Source organism: Anser anser, assembly GCF_964211835.1.
Source record: "Anser anser genome assembly, chromosome: 1".
Taxonomy (NCBI): Eukaryota; Metazoa; Chordata; class Aves; order Anseriformes; family Anatidae; genus Anser; species Anser anser.
The window spans coordinates 157,038,834-157,058,284 of record NC_139720.1 but is presented as its reverse complement, the minus strand read 5'-3'; the positions used below and the strand labels follow the sequence as shown (position 1 = coordinate 157,058,284).

Below are 19,451 nucleotides of genomic sequence, written 5' to 3'. Positions count from 1 at the left end.
TCTTAGAAACCTTTGAGAGCAATCTGTTTTGCTTAAAATTAACAAAGTATTTATTTTCTTTAAAACACTCTTAGAAACCTTTACCAAGTTATCTTCATTTATGTGGTTTCTGATCAAAAGTGCTTATTTGAAAGTATAAAGCAACTGTGTCTACCTTTATGGATATTATCAGAAAAAGCAAATAAGATATTAAAACTAAGTTAAAATACTGATACCACTACAGCTAAACTTACTATAATGGTAAGTAAATTAGGAACAAAGCAAGACAATGACCATCCTTAAATCTCTCTTTTATTATAAACAGTATTTTTCCTTCCTCAGTTCAACCCATGGCTGCATAGTCTGCTATAGTGCTACAATTTTGCATAGCTGACACATTGCTCACAGTTTGTCATTCTCATCCTTTGCCTCACCTGAATACCATCACTGAAAAACTATTGAGCAAAAAATGAAGACTAGGGAATGGCATAAGGGTGAAAACAAGTGAAGAACCAGGAAATGAGAACCTGGAAAGCAATGATACTTGTAATTATTCAAATCCTCATAAAGCTTTTAAGATTAACAAATTAATCTAGAATGAATAAAGCTCAAGTAACTCTTTCCTTAGAGAGAGGAAGCTTGAGGAAGCTTAAGGAAGAATTTCAGGGCAAAATAATGTTTTAGATTTATTGCAGGTATTGCCCAATATGCGCTTTTAAAAAGCAGAGGTATATAACCATATTCCATCCATATATTCATACCCCAAGAGTAGTAATTCATAATATTAAGAGTAATGTTAAGCAGCAAATAACTGAGGAAAATTAGGAAAGTTCTTCTCTGGTCAATGAATAAGAGGAATTGGAAAGCCTCTGATATGGCAACTTATTCAATGAATTCAGTCTGTTTACTTTAATTAAGAAAATGCAAAGAGCAGCCTGGGAATTTTGTTCTGTAAGTATTTCAAACTGTAGCAAATAGCTGAATTATTTCAGTAAACATGTCTTGAAAATGATTCAAGCCCAAATTTTGTTTTGTATGTGCAGTCACTTTTCAAATGCTTACAGTCAGTTACCACAACTCGTCCAAAAAGCATTAACTCACTACACCATGATTATTCAACTAATCACTTGGAACTGTGTGCAAACATCACCATAACATTAAACATCTACACTGAAAACAATCTCTTACAATAGAAACTTCAATAGAGCTGACAAAATGAAGAGAAGATGAATGTGTAAAGCATGGAGCTAAATTAAAATCTGCAATTCCAAGTCTGAGTTTAATAGTCAGGTTAATTAACACTGGAAAAGCTCAGTAAGAACTGTGATTGGCACCTAACCACTTAGCAATATTTAAATTAGGACTAGATTGAAAAAAAAAAATCTACTTCAAATGCTAATTGATCAAAAGAAGTCCCATGACCCATGTTATGTAGGAAATCAGACTTGATTATCAGAAGAGGCTCCCTTTGGAGATTTCTCCTCACTTTCGGAATGGAATAAGAGTTTCTCCCTGAAGACAGAATGAACAAAGGAAAAAAAAAGGGGGATTTTTCACTTCACATTTTTGAGGTCTTTGAATTCAGTAGCTACTATTACATGAAGAAGAAAAAAAAAAAGTAGTAGGATCTTAGCAGTTCATACTGCTGGAGCCAAGCAGTTAGGCTAGGAGACAGGTAATTTGTTCAGTGGCACTGAACAAACAAAATGTGTAACATATTGTTTCAGCTGTTTTAGGTGAACCATGAGAAAAAAACATTCAATTTTGTCTTCATTTTTAGAAAAAGCAATTTCTACTTTTGTCACATCACCTTTGGGACCACCTTCATAAGTTAGGACTAGTTAGTTGCTCCATGTATTCTGCTGAGAACTGATGTGGTCCAACCCTGGTAAAGTTAACAATGGTATTTAAAAATCTACTATAGACACTGACCCTTGTCTTGTACAGTAATATTTGATGTTGAAGTCTGTGACAAAACTTTTTAAAAAAGGCAAAACACTATTTCTATGGAAAATTCGAAAGTTCTACCTGACTCCCTCTGGAGAGGATATAGAGCAGTTCTTATGATACAATCCACTATATATTAAAAATAAATAAATAAATAAAAAAAGGCAAACAAAAACAGATAGAAGCCCTGACTCTGCTCTAACTCATTCATGCTCCAACTCATACCTTGCCCCTGGCCTTGAATTGCCATTTTTTGATACTAAGCAGTAAAGTTATTTTACTGCTTACCTATAGCTGTTTATACCTTCTCAATTTCAGTTCCATTTCATATGAGTAGTTTATCATTTATATTTCAAAAAATATTACCAAAACACTTATTTGAAGTGACTAATAAGGGACAAAAGTAATATAATAGCAAGTTTTCATCAGAGCAAAAAATTAAAATGTGACACAGTCAACAATGACTGAGGAAAGAATCATGCTCCTTGCTGTGGTAGTTGCTACATAAATTTTGCATCATGACTTGGTACCATCCCAAAATTCCGGGTGCTAGTCCACTTATATCACTCAAAAAAAAGATTCTTTAAATATAAATATATTCTGGTACTTAAAGCTTACAGTATTTATGTCATCTATATCACAGAATCACAAGATGGCTGAGGTTGGAAGTGACCTCTGGAGACCATCTGGTCCACCCCTTGCTCCAGCAGGGCCACCCAGAGCAAGCTGCCCAGGACCATGTCCAGGTGGCTTTTGAAGGTCTCCAAGGAGGAGACCCCACAGCCTCTCAGGGCAACCTGTGCCAGTGCTCTGTCACCTACACAGTAAAGAAGTGATTCCTGGTGTTCAGAAGGAGCCTCCTGTGGGCCAGTCTGTGCCCACTGCCTCTTGTCCTGGCACTGGGTACCCCTAAAAAGAGCCTGGCTCTGCCCTCTTTGCACTCTCCCCTTCAGGTATTTGTATACATTGATGAGATCCCTCCTGACCTTCCTCTTCTCCAGGATGAACAGTTCCAACTTTCTCAGCGTATATACAGCAACATAATCAGAGAGGCATCCATTCAGAAACTTTGAGTTTGGGGCTTGCTGTATACATAGGCATGTTTTGTCAAAAATTCTTCATGAATATTACCACATTGGTAGCCTTTCAGATAATAAGAATTAAAAGAAAGAAATCAAGTTAATTTATTTTTAATTAAAAAAAATAATGTGAAAGTAAGTTTCATCTGCATTAAAATATTTCTGATTTGCTTAGTTTCAATAGCATTTCATTATTCTCTCTGAAGGGTTGGCAAGCTGAATAAAACCAGAGCTCCTATGAATCAAGTCGCATCTACGATGGCTGAACAGATTGGTACACCATGGGAGTCATTTGCCTAGACGTGCATTAAGGAAGATATTGTTCATTAGGGAATTTGCTGCACTAAGAGAAATGGAGGCTTCTGATCACAGCTAAAAAGACCTGAGGCAACTTACCAGAAAATGAACTTCTGGCTGAATAGAGAGAGTTTCCCGCCAATTCCAAAAACAAAACATTTTCATTTGGTAGGTTCAACATTTCATTTTAATAGAGAATGGTGAAATGAAAGATCTGATTCTAGAGAAAAAAGCTAGTATTTAAGAGTCTCAAAACAAACAAGTTTGTGGTATGAGAATTTTCATGAAATTTTTAAACTTCTTACTTTGTTTCACTATTATGTACGAAGAGTGACTGGATGCCTCACCATTCTACACAAAAAGGGTATGAAAATGGGAGGGGAAAAAGTGATGTAAGAATTTATGGAACTTCCATAATTACTGCAGAGAAAAAGATAAAACAGGATGCAGCAAAAATCAAGCAAAGGGCTTCAGAATTCTAACGGACCATAAAAAGAAGACAAAATTTACATTTTTATGGGAAACTATAAAGGAACCTGAGGCAGAGTGATATTCTGCAGCTAGTGAAAGAAGAAAATCATTTTATGAGCAATGTTTTTAGGACAGTCTCTCTTTAGATGATCAATAGCTACACACAATGGAAGACTTCTAGATATACCTGGTAGCATTAATCAACGGAGAAATACCCTTCCAAGAGCTGAAAGGTTTATAGTCCAATCTTATGATGATATTACGGGTCAGATTTAGACCACCTCATTTAGGTACATTGGAAAACTAAGGTGGTTCGGCATAATGGAAAGAAACATATGCCTTTTAAGATTTTGAGATGGGAGATCCTCTCCCTCTCCATTACGCATACTCCTCCTTTCCTTCTACTGACTGTAAAGAGCATTTATGGACTCACTTCTAAGAAGACTGGTTCATAGGGCATCTCAATTTTAATTGCAAATAAGGTACTTACAATGATGAATTAGATCATCCCCAACTTTTTAGTATTAATTTAAATAACCAAATAGATATTTAAAAAATACCTAAATTCTGTTTACCTGTTTACTACACTTTACATGAAAATAAGTTTAGTACAAATTAAACTGCAAATATGCAAATTAAAAGAAATGACCACCATCTTACAATCAACAAATGAGCCATCTTCTGTGCTTCTCTTGTCAATGGATCAACAATAGCAATAACATCATAGAATGGTTCATTCTCTTGGGGATCGACTTTTACTATGCTGTTAAAAAAAACCCAAAACAATAAATAAGTGAAAACTCCAAAATGAGTTTATAGAAATAACAAAAATTTTTAGGCACAAATCTGTAATATAAAAGCCACTTCATATTTCACTGCTTATGAAGATATTTTCCTCATTTCCTCAGTAGTCACTTTTGTCCCCTGTGATATCACTAGAAAAGCCAAATACGAACAGCAATTAAAATTTAGTATTAATCTACATAGTTCCATACTGGTTATCAGTTAAATATACGCTTAATTACAAAATCAATAAAATAAAAGAAAAACAGAGAGCAAAATTCAAAAAAGGGCCTTTTTTGTCGCTTGTCCACAATTTTCTTCAGTGACATTTACTCTTTCTTTTACTGATATCTACGACTATCAGATTTGACAAGTGCCAATGGTGACACATTTCACATGCAACTGAAAAATGTGAAAGTTGATCAGATGAATTAGTTTTATGCATTACAGAAGATAATTTAGCTTCATTAGAAGAAGTCAAGGAGACTCCAGTTAAACTAATCTGGTTGTACAGGAAGGAAAAACTAGTAAAAAAAATAATGTGCTGTAAATACACAAAATGGTTTTCGAGAAAAAGAATACTTAGAAATGGGATTAGTGTTAGTGAGGTCAAACTCCCTCCAGCACAGAAGTAGCACAGCATTCCACGTTATTAGTAAAACCTTGGAAAAGGTGTTAGCCACTTAAAGCAGGCTACTGATATCACTGTTTGTCTTTCCAACAACTAGAAGAGGCAGGGCAAGGACAGTGGCACAGCAGGCTAGAACAGTTTTGCAAATAGAAACAAGTAAGGATTTGGAAATAATATCACCCTAATTTTAATTTTGATCATGGTTTTTGTGCATGTCTTTTAAAGAATGTGCCTGCCTTTGCTCCAGAAAGCTTGCCCCAGCTATGCTTAAATTAAAAATGGCTACTGTTAGTGTCCATTACAAAGACAGGACTCATAGAGGTACATCCTAGTATTTTAGGTCTCAATAACAATGACAACAAAAGAAGGTGCTTGTGGCATATTCACTTTTTAAATCTAGGATCAGAAAAACAAGGATTCTGTATAGAAGTACACTAGTAACACTAGTATGAGCCTGGCAAGTGTAAATCTGTCTGCTCAAGACAGTCTGCTCAGTTTTTTTTAAGGAATTAGGTGCCATTGAGCCAAATCTATTTGAATTTGAATGTAATCTGGTTGTATTTTAGAGTTTAATCTTATTGTATTTTAGAGTCAAGCTAAGAACAGGAGTCAAGAGTGACACTGCTAAATCCACAAATTGTTTTACGAGCATAAGCATATGTGCGTTAGCCTTGCCAAGAGTACTCAGGACTAACAAACTGAATAAGCTATATTGTAGTTCCACATTAATGAAAATTAATGGAGACTTCTTTTACTTCTGATCTGTGCAATTACATTTGATAAATGTTAAGTATGGACTCCAAGTTTTCTAACCAGATAAGCGCTTCTATTCACACCTGTTGTAATCACTCTTTCTTCAATAATGGCTAAGGCTGGAAAACCATTAGGTATTACTAATTAATCTATTAAAAGACAGGTAAAAAATGTATTACACTAGGACAGATGAACAGATTGTTCATACAACCATACAATCAAAAACTTTTAAAACTGGAATGCTTACTGAAGTTTCCAAAAACTGAATGTAACAATCAGTATATTATAATTTTAATATGAAAATACTATAGGTCCATTACAATGACAGACAGAACTCACCTGTGCTGTTCCTTGAGTAATTCAGCATCTTGTCTCACCTCTGTTTTAGGCAAAGACGACAGTAGTGCATCTATTTTCATAATGAAATCACTGCCACTATATTAAATAAAGCACATGCAAGTCACAATGATTTTCATTAGAAAAGGAGTAAAGCTTTTGCATTTTAGTCTGTCTACATAAGGAATATTTAAAAAGCCCACATCCCAAACCTGGATTCTAAAAGATTATCACCTCGAGATTTTGTAGCTTTGAGTAAAACACTTGGCATGACGATGACAAAGAACCACTACAGCCTTAGACTTTGGGAATTGTATGCTTCTTAAAATGAAGCAATGCAGAATCAGCAGAATTTACATTCAGCCTCACAGTTTGCATAGCACAATCTGCTGATATGTAGAACTCTGTATTCCTTTTTTTTTCTTTTCATTTTTTCCTTTGTAACAACATCTAGGAACATACATAAGTGAAGAAAGCTTTTAGCTTACTTGGCCACATCTTTTTTTGTGTGCGTGTGTTTCTTCCTGGAATCTCCTTAAAAATATCAGCAGTTCTATTTCAGTGTCACTGAGTCTTAACATTTGATTAAATATGTTTTGCCTTTCACTACTTATCTCCTTGATAATTCTACTTCTTCATGATTTATTTTTTTCTGGTAGGTATTCTCTCAGTTGTGCCAGTCCTTCCAGATAGCAGAAATGATACTCAAGACACAAAAAGTCAATACATATTTCTCCTCAGTTGGCTTGTAAAAATAACATAATTGTGCTCTCCTCTTTGTACACAAATTGGATGCTTAGATTAGAGGCTGTCTAGAAGTCATCTTTATACTTACTTCTTCAGTCAACAGCTGTGTGAATATTGTCTAGCAGGGTGTCAGCGCACCACATTTGTTCATGCCGCTATGGGCTCCTTTTCTAATGATTCCCAAAGACAATGCAATTTCTTACTTCAAATATCAATACTCACTGTGTTTTTAAGATACACTGGATTTTATTGAGCTTATTTTTTTTATTTAAGTAACCAAAAGCCAGTAGGAATTGTTTACAGTTAGCTGTACTCATCTCTTGGCTGTAAGTACAGTGAATGTAGATAAAGTAGTTGGAGTAATTTAGCAGAACTAAACACATTATGAGACAAGTTGGAGAGGATAAGATTCTTTGGATAAGCAGTGATCTCTTAGGCCTTAGCCTCACACACACAACCAATGACAAAGAGGTGCAAGCCTCTTGAGAAATACAGGGTGCCTTTTTTTCTGCTCTGCATTGTAACAAGGAGGTACCAAAGAGGTTGTCAGCGGCAGGGTAAATGACATGCAGCTGAAAACCAACATATAGGTTTCTATTACATATATAAACTATATGTTACAAAGCATAATTGGCCAAGCATAAAGGTGATACAAAATTCAGCGGATATGACATTTCTTCTAGAAAACAGGGCAATTGTTTGAATAGGTAAGTATACCAAGTCTGTAACAAAAATGCAAAAAAGGAAATGAGGGACCCTTAAAATTTTCTGCACAGAAGTACTCACATGCTAAGTAAGAGGACAGCAAATAGCTAGCATAGAATATATCTCTATGGTATAGAAATACAGCATAGAAACAACAAACACTTCAACTAAGTGCAGATACAACATATATGCGAGTATACAGCATGAAGAGTACTATGACCAAATATTTGAATTTTTGGTCATATTCCACATGCAAAAGGATTCCTAATTTGTTACTGTCAGTAAACAAAGCACTATATCATTTGTTTGGACAATAAAGACTCAAAATCTGAAAGAATTTTACCTTTTAGTACTGATTCCCATCTCTTTGACAATAGCTTTAATCTTCTCTGCTGAGGTACTGTACGTTATTTTTTCCAGCAAATTAAAGTCTTCTGCATAGAATTCATCTTTATCTAAAGGACCCAGTATCTTGGAGAAAAAAATGATATTAATAAGCATAGAATGTCCTAATTATGTTTATTTTGTAAGAAAAAATATATTAACGTTTTAAATGAATGCAAAACATTCACTATGCAACCTCCCAGCCCTATATACATAATTATTCTTAACTATACAGTACTAGACTGCATAGTAACTATACAGAATTAGGTTTTTACTATTATGTAATTACAGCTAATTGTTACAAAGAACAGCTGCAGTGGAAATATCCATTCTATTTTTCATTATACATACCTATATCAAGGAGTACACTGTTCAGAAACAATAGATCTAAGTTTAAGAAAAAGCTCTGTTCAGTACATTATTTTAGATTGAAATTCAAACTACTGTCTTCCTACCACACTCTTTAGCTGTTTAATTTTGTGAACACAACCTTAACTTCTCAAGGCTTCTCAGATAAGGAAGAATGGATAAAAAGTTATACAAGAGCAAAGGACAAGGAATGCAGGATACCAGAGACTAGAAACAAATTTGGTGCTGAAAGCCTCTCTCTCAGAATTCAGCTGTTTCCTACAAATGAGAGGTCATCTAACCCAATTCCACTTTTGAATCTTTTATTAGTATTAATGATGCACAAAATAGAGAAAACCACAGTGTGATTATGAAACACCATGCTACATTTGAAGAAGTCCTAATTAGAAAAAAAATTCTTTGCTCATAAACAAAAAACTCCAATGATGAAATAGCAAGGATACAAATGAAGGATATCCCATGCCTTTTTAAAAAGTAATCTTTTAAAGTGAAAACACACTTTCGGGTAGATGAATACACATTATCAAATTCATCCAAGTATTTATAAGCAAAGTATTTCCTCAACACTAAATACAGAAAATTAGTTGAGCTTTTTTAGGCAAGGAAATCAGTAATAACCTTTCATTTATAAAATAACATTGCATAATTAGTTTTTTTATTAACGCAGAAAAATAACCAACACAATTCTTTTGTTCTTTACCAATAAAAAGAGTTTACGTGGTTTCATTAGTATTATTTCGTAAGTATCTCAGAAGACATTTAGGATACACAAGAGTAGCTAAGTACAAAATAAGAGTTTCCAGTAGTGAGATGTCAGCATATTATCCCTATTTCCTTCTAATGGTGGAACAATTAATAGAAGACTTAACTCAAAGAGTATAAATTGTATTTATAATGTAAGATATTAACTGTCATTAGCAAATACTAAATATTGAACCCAACATTTTATTTTCAATCACAGTTTATCTATAGCCAAACTGTAGTAAGGCTTATTTGTTTCAGAATATGCTTACTAGAAATTTAAAGAACAAAACTATTACGCTTTTATTTGAATAGTAAGACTATAGAACAATGTAATGTTTATAAAAAATTTTTCTTTCCTAAAAGAGAAGAGCTTGAAAATACCACTTTAGTCAATGTAACTTAATTTAGTTTATCCTACACCAACTATGTGAAATATAGGTAATTTCAGGATCAAAATTTAGTCTTAAACATCATTAATAATACATCAAACACTAGACTAGAGATTTTTGTGTAGCATTTCATCAGATTTTCTCTAAAATAGCTGTGGAAATGACATGAGTACACATGGAATTGAGCTAATAAACAAATTAGGAGGAAAATAAAATAGAAAATAAACAAGGCAAACATTCATACCATTCTTTGCCAACAAGCTGAAAAACTGAGAAATTATTATCGTGCATTTTCTTTAGCCTGAAACTTAAGTTCCAAGAAATAAAAAGTACCTACGAAAAGACGGAGAGATGACAATTTCTTACCTTGCCGTTGCTCATAACAGCCATTTGCCCAGGAAGCAGCTTAAGAACCTCCTGGCAGAACATCTGGTGGGTTTTAATTATATCCACTCCTAAAGTGTTGTACTTCTTCTCAAAAGTATCATCATCCATGCCCTAAAGCAAAGACGAAGTATGAGATGGTGAAATGATTCAGCAAAAATAAATACTGTAACAGCTGAAGTAAGCAAAGATTTTCTGCAAGTTATGCAGTAACCAAAAATCAAAATAAAACAACCTCAGATTCAGTTTAAGTATATGCTATTGGTATGGAGCCACAGTCTCCCAACTAGATAGGTAGAGTGCCGTTTTTACCCTTGAACAGCTGTTAACAACCATGAGAGGAAAGCTATGCCTGAAGGTAAATACTTTTTCTAAGATCCAGAACACAGCTGAATGAAAAATAGCATTTTCTATTCTTGCATTCTCAAGAATGCAGTTCCTTTTTTCCTTTAGGAAAAAAAAAAAAAGTATAAAAATTCATATTACTCTAAAAACTAACTATCACTTAAATATGTTCATTCAATACAGCTTAAACATGTTTTAGGGAAGTCAACAACATCGAGCAAGACACATGACAAATCAATGATCAAAGTGGAAAAAAATGCTGGAACTTTGCCATGCTTACAATGATGCAGCACATTTCGATGCTGTCAAAATTATCCTGCTATACTAAACTGTACTGATATATATTTCCCAGTTATAAATATGCACACTAAGTAAACGGATTAATTCGGAAACAATTTACATAAAATAAAAACCAAAACAAAAATAATAACACATACACTGCTTAATCAGCTACTTCTATGTCCTTCAAAATTTACTAAATGATAAGAGTATGATCGAAAACAATTAACTAATTAATTTTGCAAAATGCTGCTAGAGTTCTCCTAGTCTTCCAAATCTTATTTAAAAATACTAAATTTTACAGCTTCTTCTGAAACAAAAAATGAAGTTTGCAGCAGATATTTAGTAATTCAGATTTACCCTATGTGTAAACTTTGAAGTCAACAACATCTGTATTTTAAACCAATGTTATTTTCACAGAAACACACCAGAAAGTGTTGGCCAGAAGTATACAATACTCAATAATCTCAATTGCTTCAGTCTGCACCTTTCACTACTCACAACCACAACAGGTAAAAACAGTTATTTCTGAAGTCTTAAATCTTGACAAACATTAAATAGTAATTTTAATGAAGAGCTAGCTTTAAAATAATAATGAAAAATAAACTATTTTGGTCTCAATAATTTGGTATCCATACTCTGTATTTTTCAGTACTGTTACATTTCCTTTCTTTACTTTACAGAAATTGTCTATTTTTCATCACATAAAGATTGTCAAAAAAAACAAATCTGCTGGCCCAGAAACTGTGTAAGGGTTAAAAACTTCATAGCATTTGGCCAAACACTGTTACTCTCAACTGCATCTCCTTAGGATAAAAAAAATATGTACAATAAAAAACAAAGTAGCCCAATTTAGTTTGCACTCACTGCGACAAGGAATTTAACAATTTTTGTTCCAGCAGCAAGGGATTTTGCTGTCTCTTCCTTAGTGAGTTTATTTAGGAAACTTTTTAAGCTGCTGTTGTTTTGTGTTAGAAAAGCTGCCAAAATTCCTCTTGCAATGACTGTGTTATCTTCCTTTATTTTTGATGAAGGATTGTTCAAAATTCCAACTCGTGTATGACTGCTTGTTTTCTGCAAAGAAAAATACAGAATAATACACAATTTTACATTTACATCTGCTGATACCTAATGTATGCATACTTATTGTAACTGTGAAATATCTTTGTATTTATTTTTTTGAAGCTCTTTGTCTTCAGAAAATACACATGAATGCCTAATTCACAACTTCAACTAGCAGTAAAAATGCTATTAGTAAGGATTTATAACACATTTTAAATAGAAGATTTTTTTTGACAGAATAATTACTTTGAGCATTCTGCAGAGGTGCATTTTTAACAAAGTACATATACAAGTATTCATTTACAGATTTCAGGATTGTTTTTGTAGATGTGCTTTTCCATTTTTTTCAAAAAATATCAAACTGAGCATATAATAGATACAAGAAAATTTATCCACTTACCACTTTAATCTTAATCAGCAGGAAACTCTTTCACTTGCTAAAATCAGTGATGACACTTAAATCTTAGTATGAGAGATTGATGATTCTCGGATAGGACCAAGTAGTGTCACTAACTGAAGAAAAGGTAAATGGACTCTCTTGCAATAAAGAATACAATACTAAAGGATGAAATCAGTGGTATTCAACATACTTAAACTGCAGAATTTAAACCGCAGCTCTTAATAAAAGTGGGTTGTTTTTTTTAAACACTTGAAAAGCCTGAAAAAGTGTTCTTTAAACTGAGAAGGGTGTTCTCACTGGAAAGAGGACAAGCTGCATAGTATGCTACATTAGGAGATGGGCAACAAGCCAATCAAGGCAAGTTATTCTTCCCCTCTCCTTGGTGCTTGTGGGGCTGCACTTGGACTGCTGTTCCTGGCTTTGCCCCCCCAGAGCAGTAAGGATGCTGAGATACTGGAGAGGTCTCTGCCAGCCGAGACATTTCTAGTTTTTTCAAAGTTAAAATATACCAGTAGTTTTCAAAATAATACTATTATATATTAGCTGGAATAGTTAAATTAGCTGGAATAGTTAAATTGTGTTTCCTTTGACCACTTCCCCTAACAGATCCTTGCACACTTCATGCACAAGTGTCTATGCCACTTCTGCACCTAATGGAAATTCTACTTTGCTAGACCCAGACCCAAGAGATGAAAGGGAGTGGAAATGGGTAGAAAATCTCTACGCAAATTAATGGACTTTGAAAAAACAGTGTGTTTGTGTCTATTTGTCACGAAATTTTGAAAAATTACTAGACCAAGCCGTAGAGAGGGTAATGAGGTTTATCCAAATCAAATCTATGAATAAGAATGAAGATAATCAACTAAACTGCTATTTCGTTGAAGATGCAACAAACCTTGTTCAGAACAGCTTTTTCTAATGATTTTCCTAGATTGCCACTGTCATATGGGGACTTGCCCAGACAGTTCTCACCTCCTAGAGTTAGGAACTATCCTTTATTTTCCTCACTGAAGAGGGAAGGACGTGAAACTACAGAGGGAATACATCTGTCAACGCAGAGCTGCATATCTAGCAGTCAGATAAATGAAAGGTTTTTCTTTAACAGAGACTTGCAATGAATATTCATCTCTGCAGTTTAAGTGTCTTTTTAGGACATACTTGGTATCATGCACTCCCTGCAATATATCAACTTTATAATTTCCGTAAGGTGTTTCCGATTTCACTCCTGATAAGTAAATCTAGGTATTTTCCCAGTGTCAGTCTGTAATTAGTCTTCTAAACTCCCCGAAATTGAGTTTTTTGTAATTTATACTCATGCGGCATTTGCTTGTATACTTTAAATCCTACTATTAATATCAAAGAACTTAAAAATGAGTAAACTCGTAAATGATTCTCCTACAAAAGTAATTATCGGTATATTAAATAAAATAAACTTTTAATCTGACTCAGAAGTATACAAATAGCATAGGAAAAACCAGTCACTTCATGGCCACAACTGTGTCATATGATACAGGAGAGCACTGCATAATGGTTCACATGACCAGGCATTATCCCAACTTCCTAACTATCCTAACTTCCCTGTAACTGGGATGAAATTCACCCTTATGTACAACTGCATAGTTGTCTCCTGCTTCAGTCCATGAACCAAATGACTGTTTACAGGCCTGTAAGATGCCAGAACCAAAGGAGAGTAGAGCAAAAGAAATCCACAGTCTCCTAAGTCTGAAACTGACCTGAGACCATTTAAGAATATAATTTTTGAATGTGCACAATGTTGGTAAGAACTTATTCATAATAATAAAAAAATACATTTTTTTGAATAAAATCTGCTCGAAGCTTACCAGGTGTTTCAAGGCATTAGAAAGCAGTCGTCTCCCAGCTGGCTTATCAAAATCAGCAATAACCCAGACAGTAACAGCATATAATGCATCTTCATCTGAAAATTAAAGATAATCCTGCTTTACACTCTGGAGAATCTTCTCATGAATAATAAATAATGAATTAATCTGCTCAAGACTTTGAAGTTTGTGTATATTTGACTGCTGACTTCAACTGTAGGACTAATTTTTGCCACATCAGTATCTTTTGCCCTCTGATTTGAAATAAAATTCTTAGGAGGCACTTTATCATGTTATGAGAGAGCTGCTAAAATAGGTGATCTGTTCTTGTACATGGAAACACAATGTCTCTAAATAATAAACTAGCTCCGTTTAACAAAAACTGCTTTGTCAGAAGTTTCTCATGGTTACCTACATTCCCCAAGAGCAAAGGCAGAGTCCTTCAAGCAGGGTAAAACTTATCATTTCTGGACACAAATGTGAATATATCCTATACAGCTCAAAGAAAATAAACTATCATATAGCTTTATATTCAGAAAATTTTTCTTTTTCCTGGTCTATAGTCTCCTGCTCTTTGATCTTCATAGAAGGGCAATGGTTCATGAAAAAGATCTGCAAAATTGTCTCCAGGAGAGTATCAGTCTCAGGTCTATCATATGTTCCCTAAAAGGTAATATGCATAGACTGGAATTTTACAAGGTTCTAGTGAGATTCGAGGAAGAAGTTGTGGTTCAGCTTTGTTAAAGTCTGGAAAAACACACTGGTGACAGAGATTTGAAATGTAGATTCCAGCTTACAGTTTATGGGTTGTACACAAGAGATCTGAATCTTTGCACTGAGCCAACAGATCGAAAACCAGTCATAATTTGACAGCTAGCTTGTATGTATCTCTGGTTGTAGATGGAGAATCAAAGAGAGTTAAGAGTTGAATTTTATTCTTAAGAAATGTTAAATATACTTTTTCTGATAATGGAATAAATGAAAACTATGTTAATACCACATAATAACTACTGGAAGAACAGAACTTTGCTAACTGAATCATCTGTTCCTTGATGGGATGATGTAAATCAGCAGTGGTTAACTGTCTACTCCAAGATGTGAACATGATACAGACTAATGCAGTTTTATGCCTCCAGAATTTCTTCTAACTCAGAGGGAAAGTACTTGCATATGCAATTCAAATGCATTACACCAAAAATATTTTAAATGTACAAAAAAGCATGAGTTTTATCATGATAACATGTATAAATGAGTGATAATCCATCAGTATGTATTTTTTTTCCTTTTCTATAGGAAGACAAAGCTTCAAAGATCAAATTTAAACAATGTAACTAGAGGAAAAACAAACTTTATGTTAGCAAATAGAAATTAAAATCAATTATCCCTTCAAGTGTAGAAGTGCCTAATTTTGATACAGATATTATAAAGAATTCATAGTCTTCACTTTATAATACTGCAACTAAGAATAATTTGAAAACTTAATATACTCTCTATATCATCTTCAAGTAAAACCATACCAGTATGAAAACTGAGTCTGCTTTAGAAACTGCAAAAGTCTTTCAAAAACCTTTTAGCTTCATGTCTGTGAAACAAAAACCACCAGTCACTTCACTAACAAGTGGGTAAATTTCTTCTGATAAGAAGATAGGGAGATTTCCCAGAAACTGGTAAGTGGGTATATGTCTATGCATATGTGTGTGGTGTGTGCACACGTGCACAGGTATTCAGATGTCTGGAACTTTTCCAGTTCCTTTTAAAATGACTTAATGACAATCATCTGATTTCAAAACTACCAAATCTGAAATAATTACCATATTGTTATCATTTATGTTTATAATATTATGGTATGATTTGGCCCCTGAAAGGAGTATATACATAACATATACATACAACATATACATATATATAACATACAACCCATATGCAAAATAAATATACCCTTTCTTGTTAAATACTTCATGTTGTCTGAAATCACAGCACTTTTATCTTGTGAGTCCAAAAATGAGAAAGTAGAGAAGTCCTGCACATCAAACGGAACTGCAAAATGTAAAACAGAATATGTTAGACTTAAAAAAGAAAAATAATAATAACAGTCTCAATCTGTGAAGAATAGTTACCAGATGTGGATCTGAAATGTATGTATCTTCTTTCTGCTCCAAGAATAGCGGGGTTTATACGGGGAACTACATTTTTCTGATCCATAAGAAAATCTATTGCATTTATATGATCATTTAACAAACCCTGTAGGAAGATAATACATAAATAAATCAGTACTCCTATAGTTCCAAGACAAACAAGGACCAAGTATTTATACCACCTTTCAACTAAGCTTAAAGCTTATATAAAAGTTATGGACAACTTCTGGTCAAAAATGTATAAATATCACACAGTATTTCAAAATACCATATGCACATTTTTCAATTAACAGCTACAACACACTCTCAGTTTCTGGTTGAGAAATTCCATATGATTTGTATATGCTTAGTTGTTCCTCAAATCTGTATGATCTAAATAAACTGTTTCAAAATCATGACTGCAAATTAATGTAACAATGTAATTTCAATTGTCATACTATTAATTTCAAACCATCTTGTTATAAAAAAATACAATTTATAAACATGACTCAAACAATCCACTCCCAAATATTTCATCTGCTGTTCATTCAGAAATCTTTAACATACCATGAACAGTGCCCTCTGGAAGAACCCGGTGGCATCAATAATCCTCTGAAGAATAACTGTCTCTAACTCTGCAGCATCCATCTCTTCTCTGTTAAAGGGCACACCATTAAACAGAGCTTGAGGCAATGGACCCAGGCCAGTCTTTTTATAAAAGGTTGCTCCTGCCTGATCATATCAGAAATATCACAGAATTAAATGGACTGTGGCTGACTGTACCAAAAAATGAAACTAATATCAAGAGACAATGAACTCTAATCTCCAAGTACTATTCACTGTCACGCATTCTCGCAAATAGCAGGGACAAACCAGGAAATATTCGGAAAACAAACAGGACGCATTGGAGTCAGTTCTCAAACAGAAGGGCAAAACAGTTTATTGATCTCTATATGGGTTTTTAAACTTTTGCTTTATCATCTCGCTGAAAAATACTATTTTATTTTGCTTAATATTCTTAGTTAAAAAAAAAAAAGCAAATAACTTTGGAGAAGGACTTAGACACAGCTGTAGTTTGAGGTGGATCAACATAGACCTTTCCTTCAAAGGCAGCACTCCAAAAACCCTCAGAAGGTTTTTTCATTTAAAGGCCAAGCTTTACTTGAAAAGAAAGCAGACCAGGTTATTCCCAAACAGAGAAAGTGAGACAAATACCAAAGAAGGTACAAAAGTAATTTCCCCTTCCTATTATGTATTCTTCCATGTTCTTCCAACGTAACTTTGTGGAAGGCTACAAACTCTGTGTGTCCATCTTCCTCTCATCCCACTGTCCCCTGCCAGCTACTCACTGCCGTCTCATAGTCCCTGCTTGTAGAGGGGGCTCCGCCTTGATGGGTCTCAGTCTATTTTTCTTCCTCTAATATTCTCCATGAGAAGCTTTCATTCACTAAGCATAGCCAGCTCTTTCTAAAGGAGATTCAAACTGCCTTTCAAGGCCAGGCTGGATGGGGCCTTGGCCAACCTGATCTGGTGGGAGGTGTCCCTACCCACGACACGGGGTTGGAGCTGGATCTTTGAGGTCCCTTCCAAACCAAGATGTTCTATGGTCCTATATGGAAGGCTCTATGCATCTCCGTGTCGTGAGGAACAACCAGTACAAGGCAAACAGCACCTTTCTTTTGCTACCCAGATGTACCTTTTTGAAGGGATATAATACACGTTATATAAAGAAATGTAAAAGGAAATAAAGTGGATGAGAAACACACATTTTTATAGATGGCAGGGCTGAAGATACATGAAGAAAAACAGTACTTTTATCATTCTTCAGCAGAAAATCATCAATATAATCAACTATTGATAAAACGTCTTCTCTACAGCCTTTAAATCAAAATACACAGTTGTCTTTCCCAAAGGAAACCGTAACCAGAAAGCACACTTAAAGGAAACAATGATTTGCATAGAGGACAGGCATCTGCTCCTCACCCAGAACGTACAGGTAAACAATTGCTTAACTGTGACAGAGCCCCTTTGACATGCTTGTTAGAAAAAAACTTGGCAGCAGTAAATTTTAATAGTTAGAGCTGTAAAACAGAAACCCTTTCAGCATTTCCACTAGTAATTGAATAGATGCTGAAGAAAAATTTAACTTACAGATCCTGTTTTTACTTGCTTTAATATTTAGTAACCTTTCAGCTTAAGAAATGCAGTAACTTAACTGTACTGCAATATTTCTTACCACTTTGCTTTCAACATACCTTCCTCCCTTCATCATATTCAGAATCAACACCTAGGATGCTCTGAACATCAGCATAGGGGTATTCGTTTCTAAGAACCTTTTTCACATGATTAACTGTTAGAACATTTCCATCTTTCACTTCATGATACACCTGTAAAAATTAGAAAAAAACACTACTAATAAAATTTAGAAAAGTAAATAAAAATTTTAAAAATTCACATTTTTGTAGTGTGCTAGTAATTTTCATATTGGTATAATATTACATTGCTTTTATTACTACACTGCAATCTTTATATTCCTTTAGTAATTACCACCATCACACATATGCACAACTTTTCATCGGAGCACTGTTCTGATTAAGCTACTATTATACCTTTAGTCTAAATCTGAAGTGGCAAAGGAAATACACTTATGTGAGCTGAATGTGAAATGTTATGTCTCTCCACTGATTAGACAAGGAATCGGAATTCTTAATATAGACTACCTAACCATGGTTAGTTCCCTGAATCTATATGGGGTGAATCCAAGCCTAAGTCAGTGATATTTCTTCCTGCAATGATAATCTCAATCTATATGGGATGAATCCAAGCCTGAATAAGTAACTGGTAACTTTTCCTAGAATGACACTTTTTCCTTACCAATGCTATTTGATTTCATAGCATGAGATTTTATTACTTTCATCAAACATACAAAATAAATCTGAATGAAGAAATTATTCTAATTTCTTTTCAAATGAGATCAGTACAGTACATTTATCTCTATAGCTCTGAATATCTCAAAACCGTATCTTATTGATATACTGTACCTTGTTTTTGTCATCTTTTAATTGTATTTATCACCCCCTCCTTTTTATATTATGAAATAAAGTAAATAGAAAAACATCAAAATGTTAAAGTTACTGTAAAGTGATATCTTGTAATCTGGTTGTAGATAATTACTTCAGTTCTTTTTATTTTAAACTTTTTGAGTTTGTCTATGACATTAGTTTCTAGGCACCGAATAAAAGAAAACAAAATGTATAACAAATGTTATGTATTAATATCATATTCTCTGATATTATTTTGCTTGCAGTTTTCACATAGATTGTTCACTTTACTTCCCTCCATTCATCTCTTATCTCTGAAATTCTGTTCTTTACATAAACCTACATTCTCTCACACAGAAAACCAGAATCGTTTG

General features: G+C 34.0%; 1 protein-coding gene across 3 annotated transcripts in view; it reads right to left on the bottom strand.

Moving 5' to 3' along the window:
- UGGT2 (UDP-glucose glycoprotein glucosyltransferase 2) overlaps positions 1-19,451 on the bottom strand; it is a 95,318-nt gene that overhangs the window by 30,905 nt on the left and 44,962 nt on the right. For all 3 annotated transcript variants that reach the window (XM_083800436.1, XM_083800434.1, XM_083800435.1), the window contains 10 exons: positions 18,292-18,423; positions 16,604-16,768; positions 16,040-16,163; positions 15,861-15,959; positions 13,926-14,020; positions 11,490-11,696; positions 9,981-10,112; positions 8,072-8,199; positions 6,280-6,375; positions 4,434-4,536 (listed from right to left, as the gene is read on the bottom strand). In XM_083800436.1, coding sequence (XP_083656562.1) covers positions 4,434-4,536; positions 6,280-6,375; positions 8,072-8,199; positions 9,981-10,112; positions 11,490-11,696; positions 13,926-14,020; positions 15,861-15,959; positions 16,040-16,163; positions 16,604-16,768; positions 18,292-18,423 — 1,281 coding nt within the window. The remainder of the gene's footprint in view (positions 1-4,433; positions 4,537-6,279; positions 6,376-8,071; positions 8,200-9,980; positions 10,113-11,489; positions 11,697-13,925; positions 14,021-15,860; positions 15,960-16,039; positions 16,164-16,603; positions 16,769-18,291; positions 18,424-19,451) is intronic.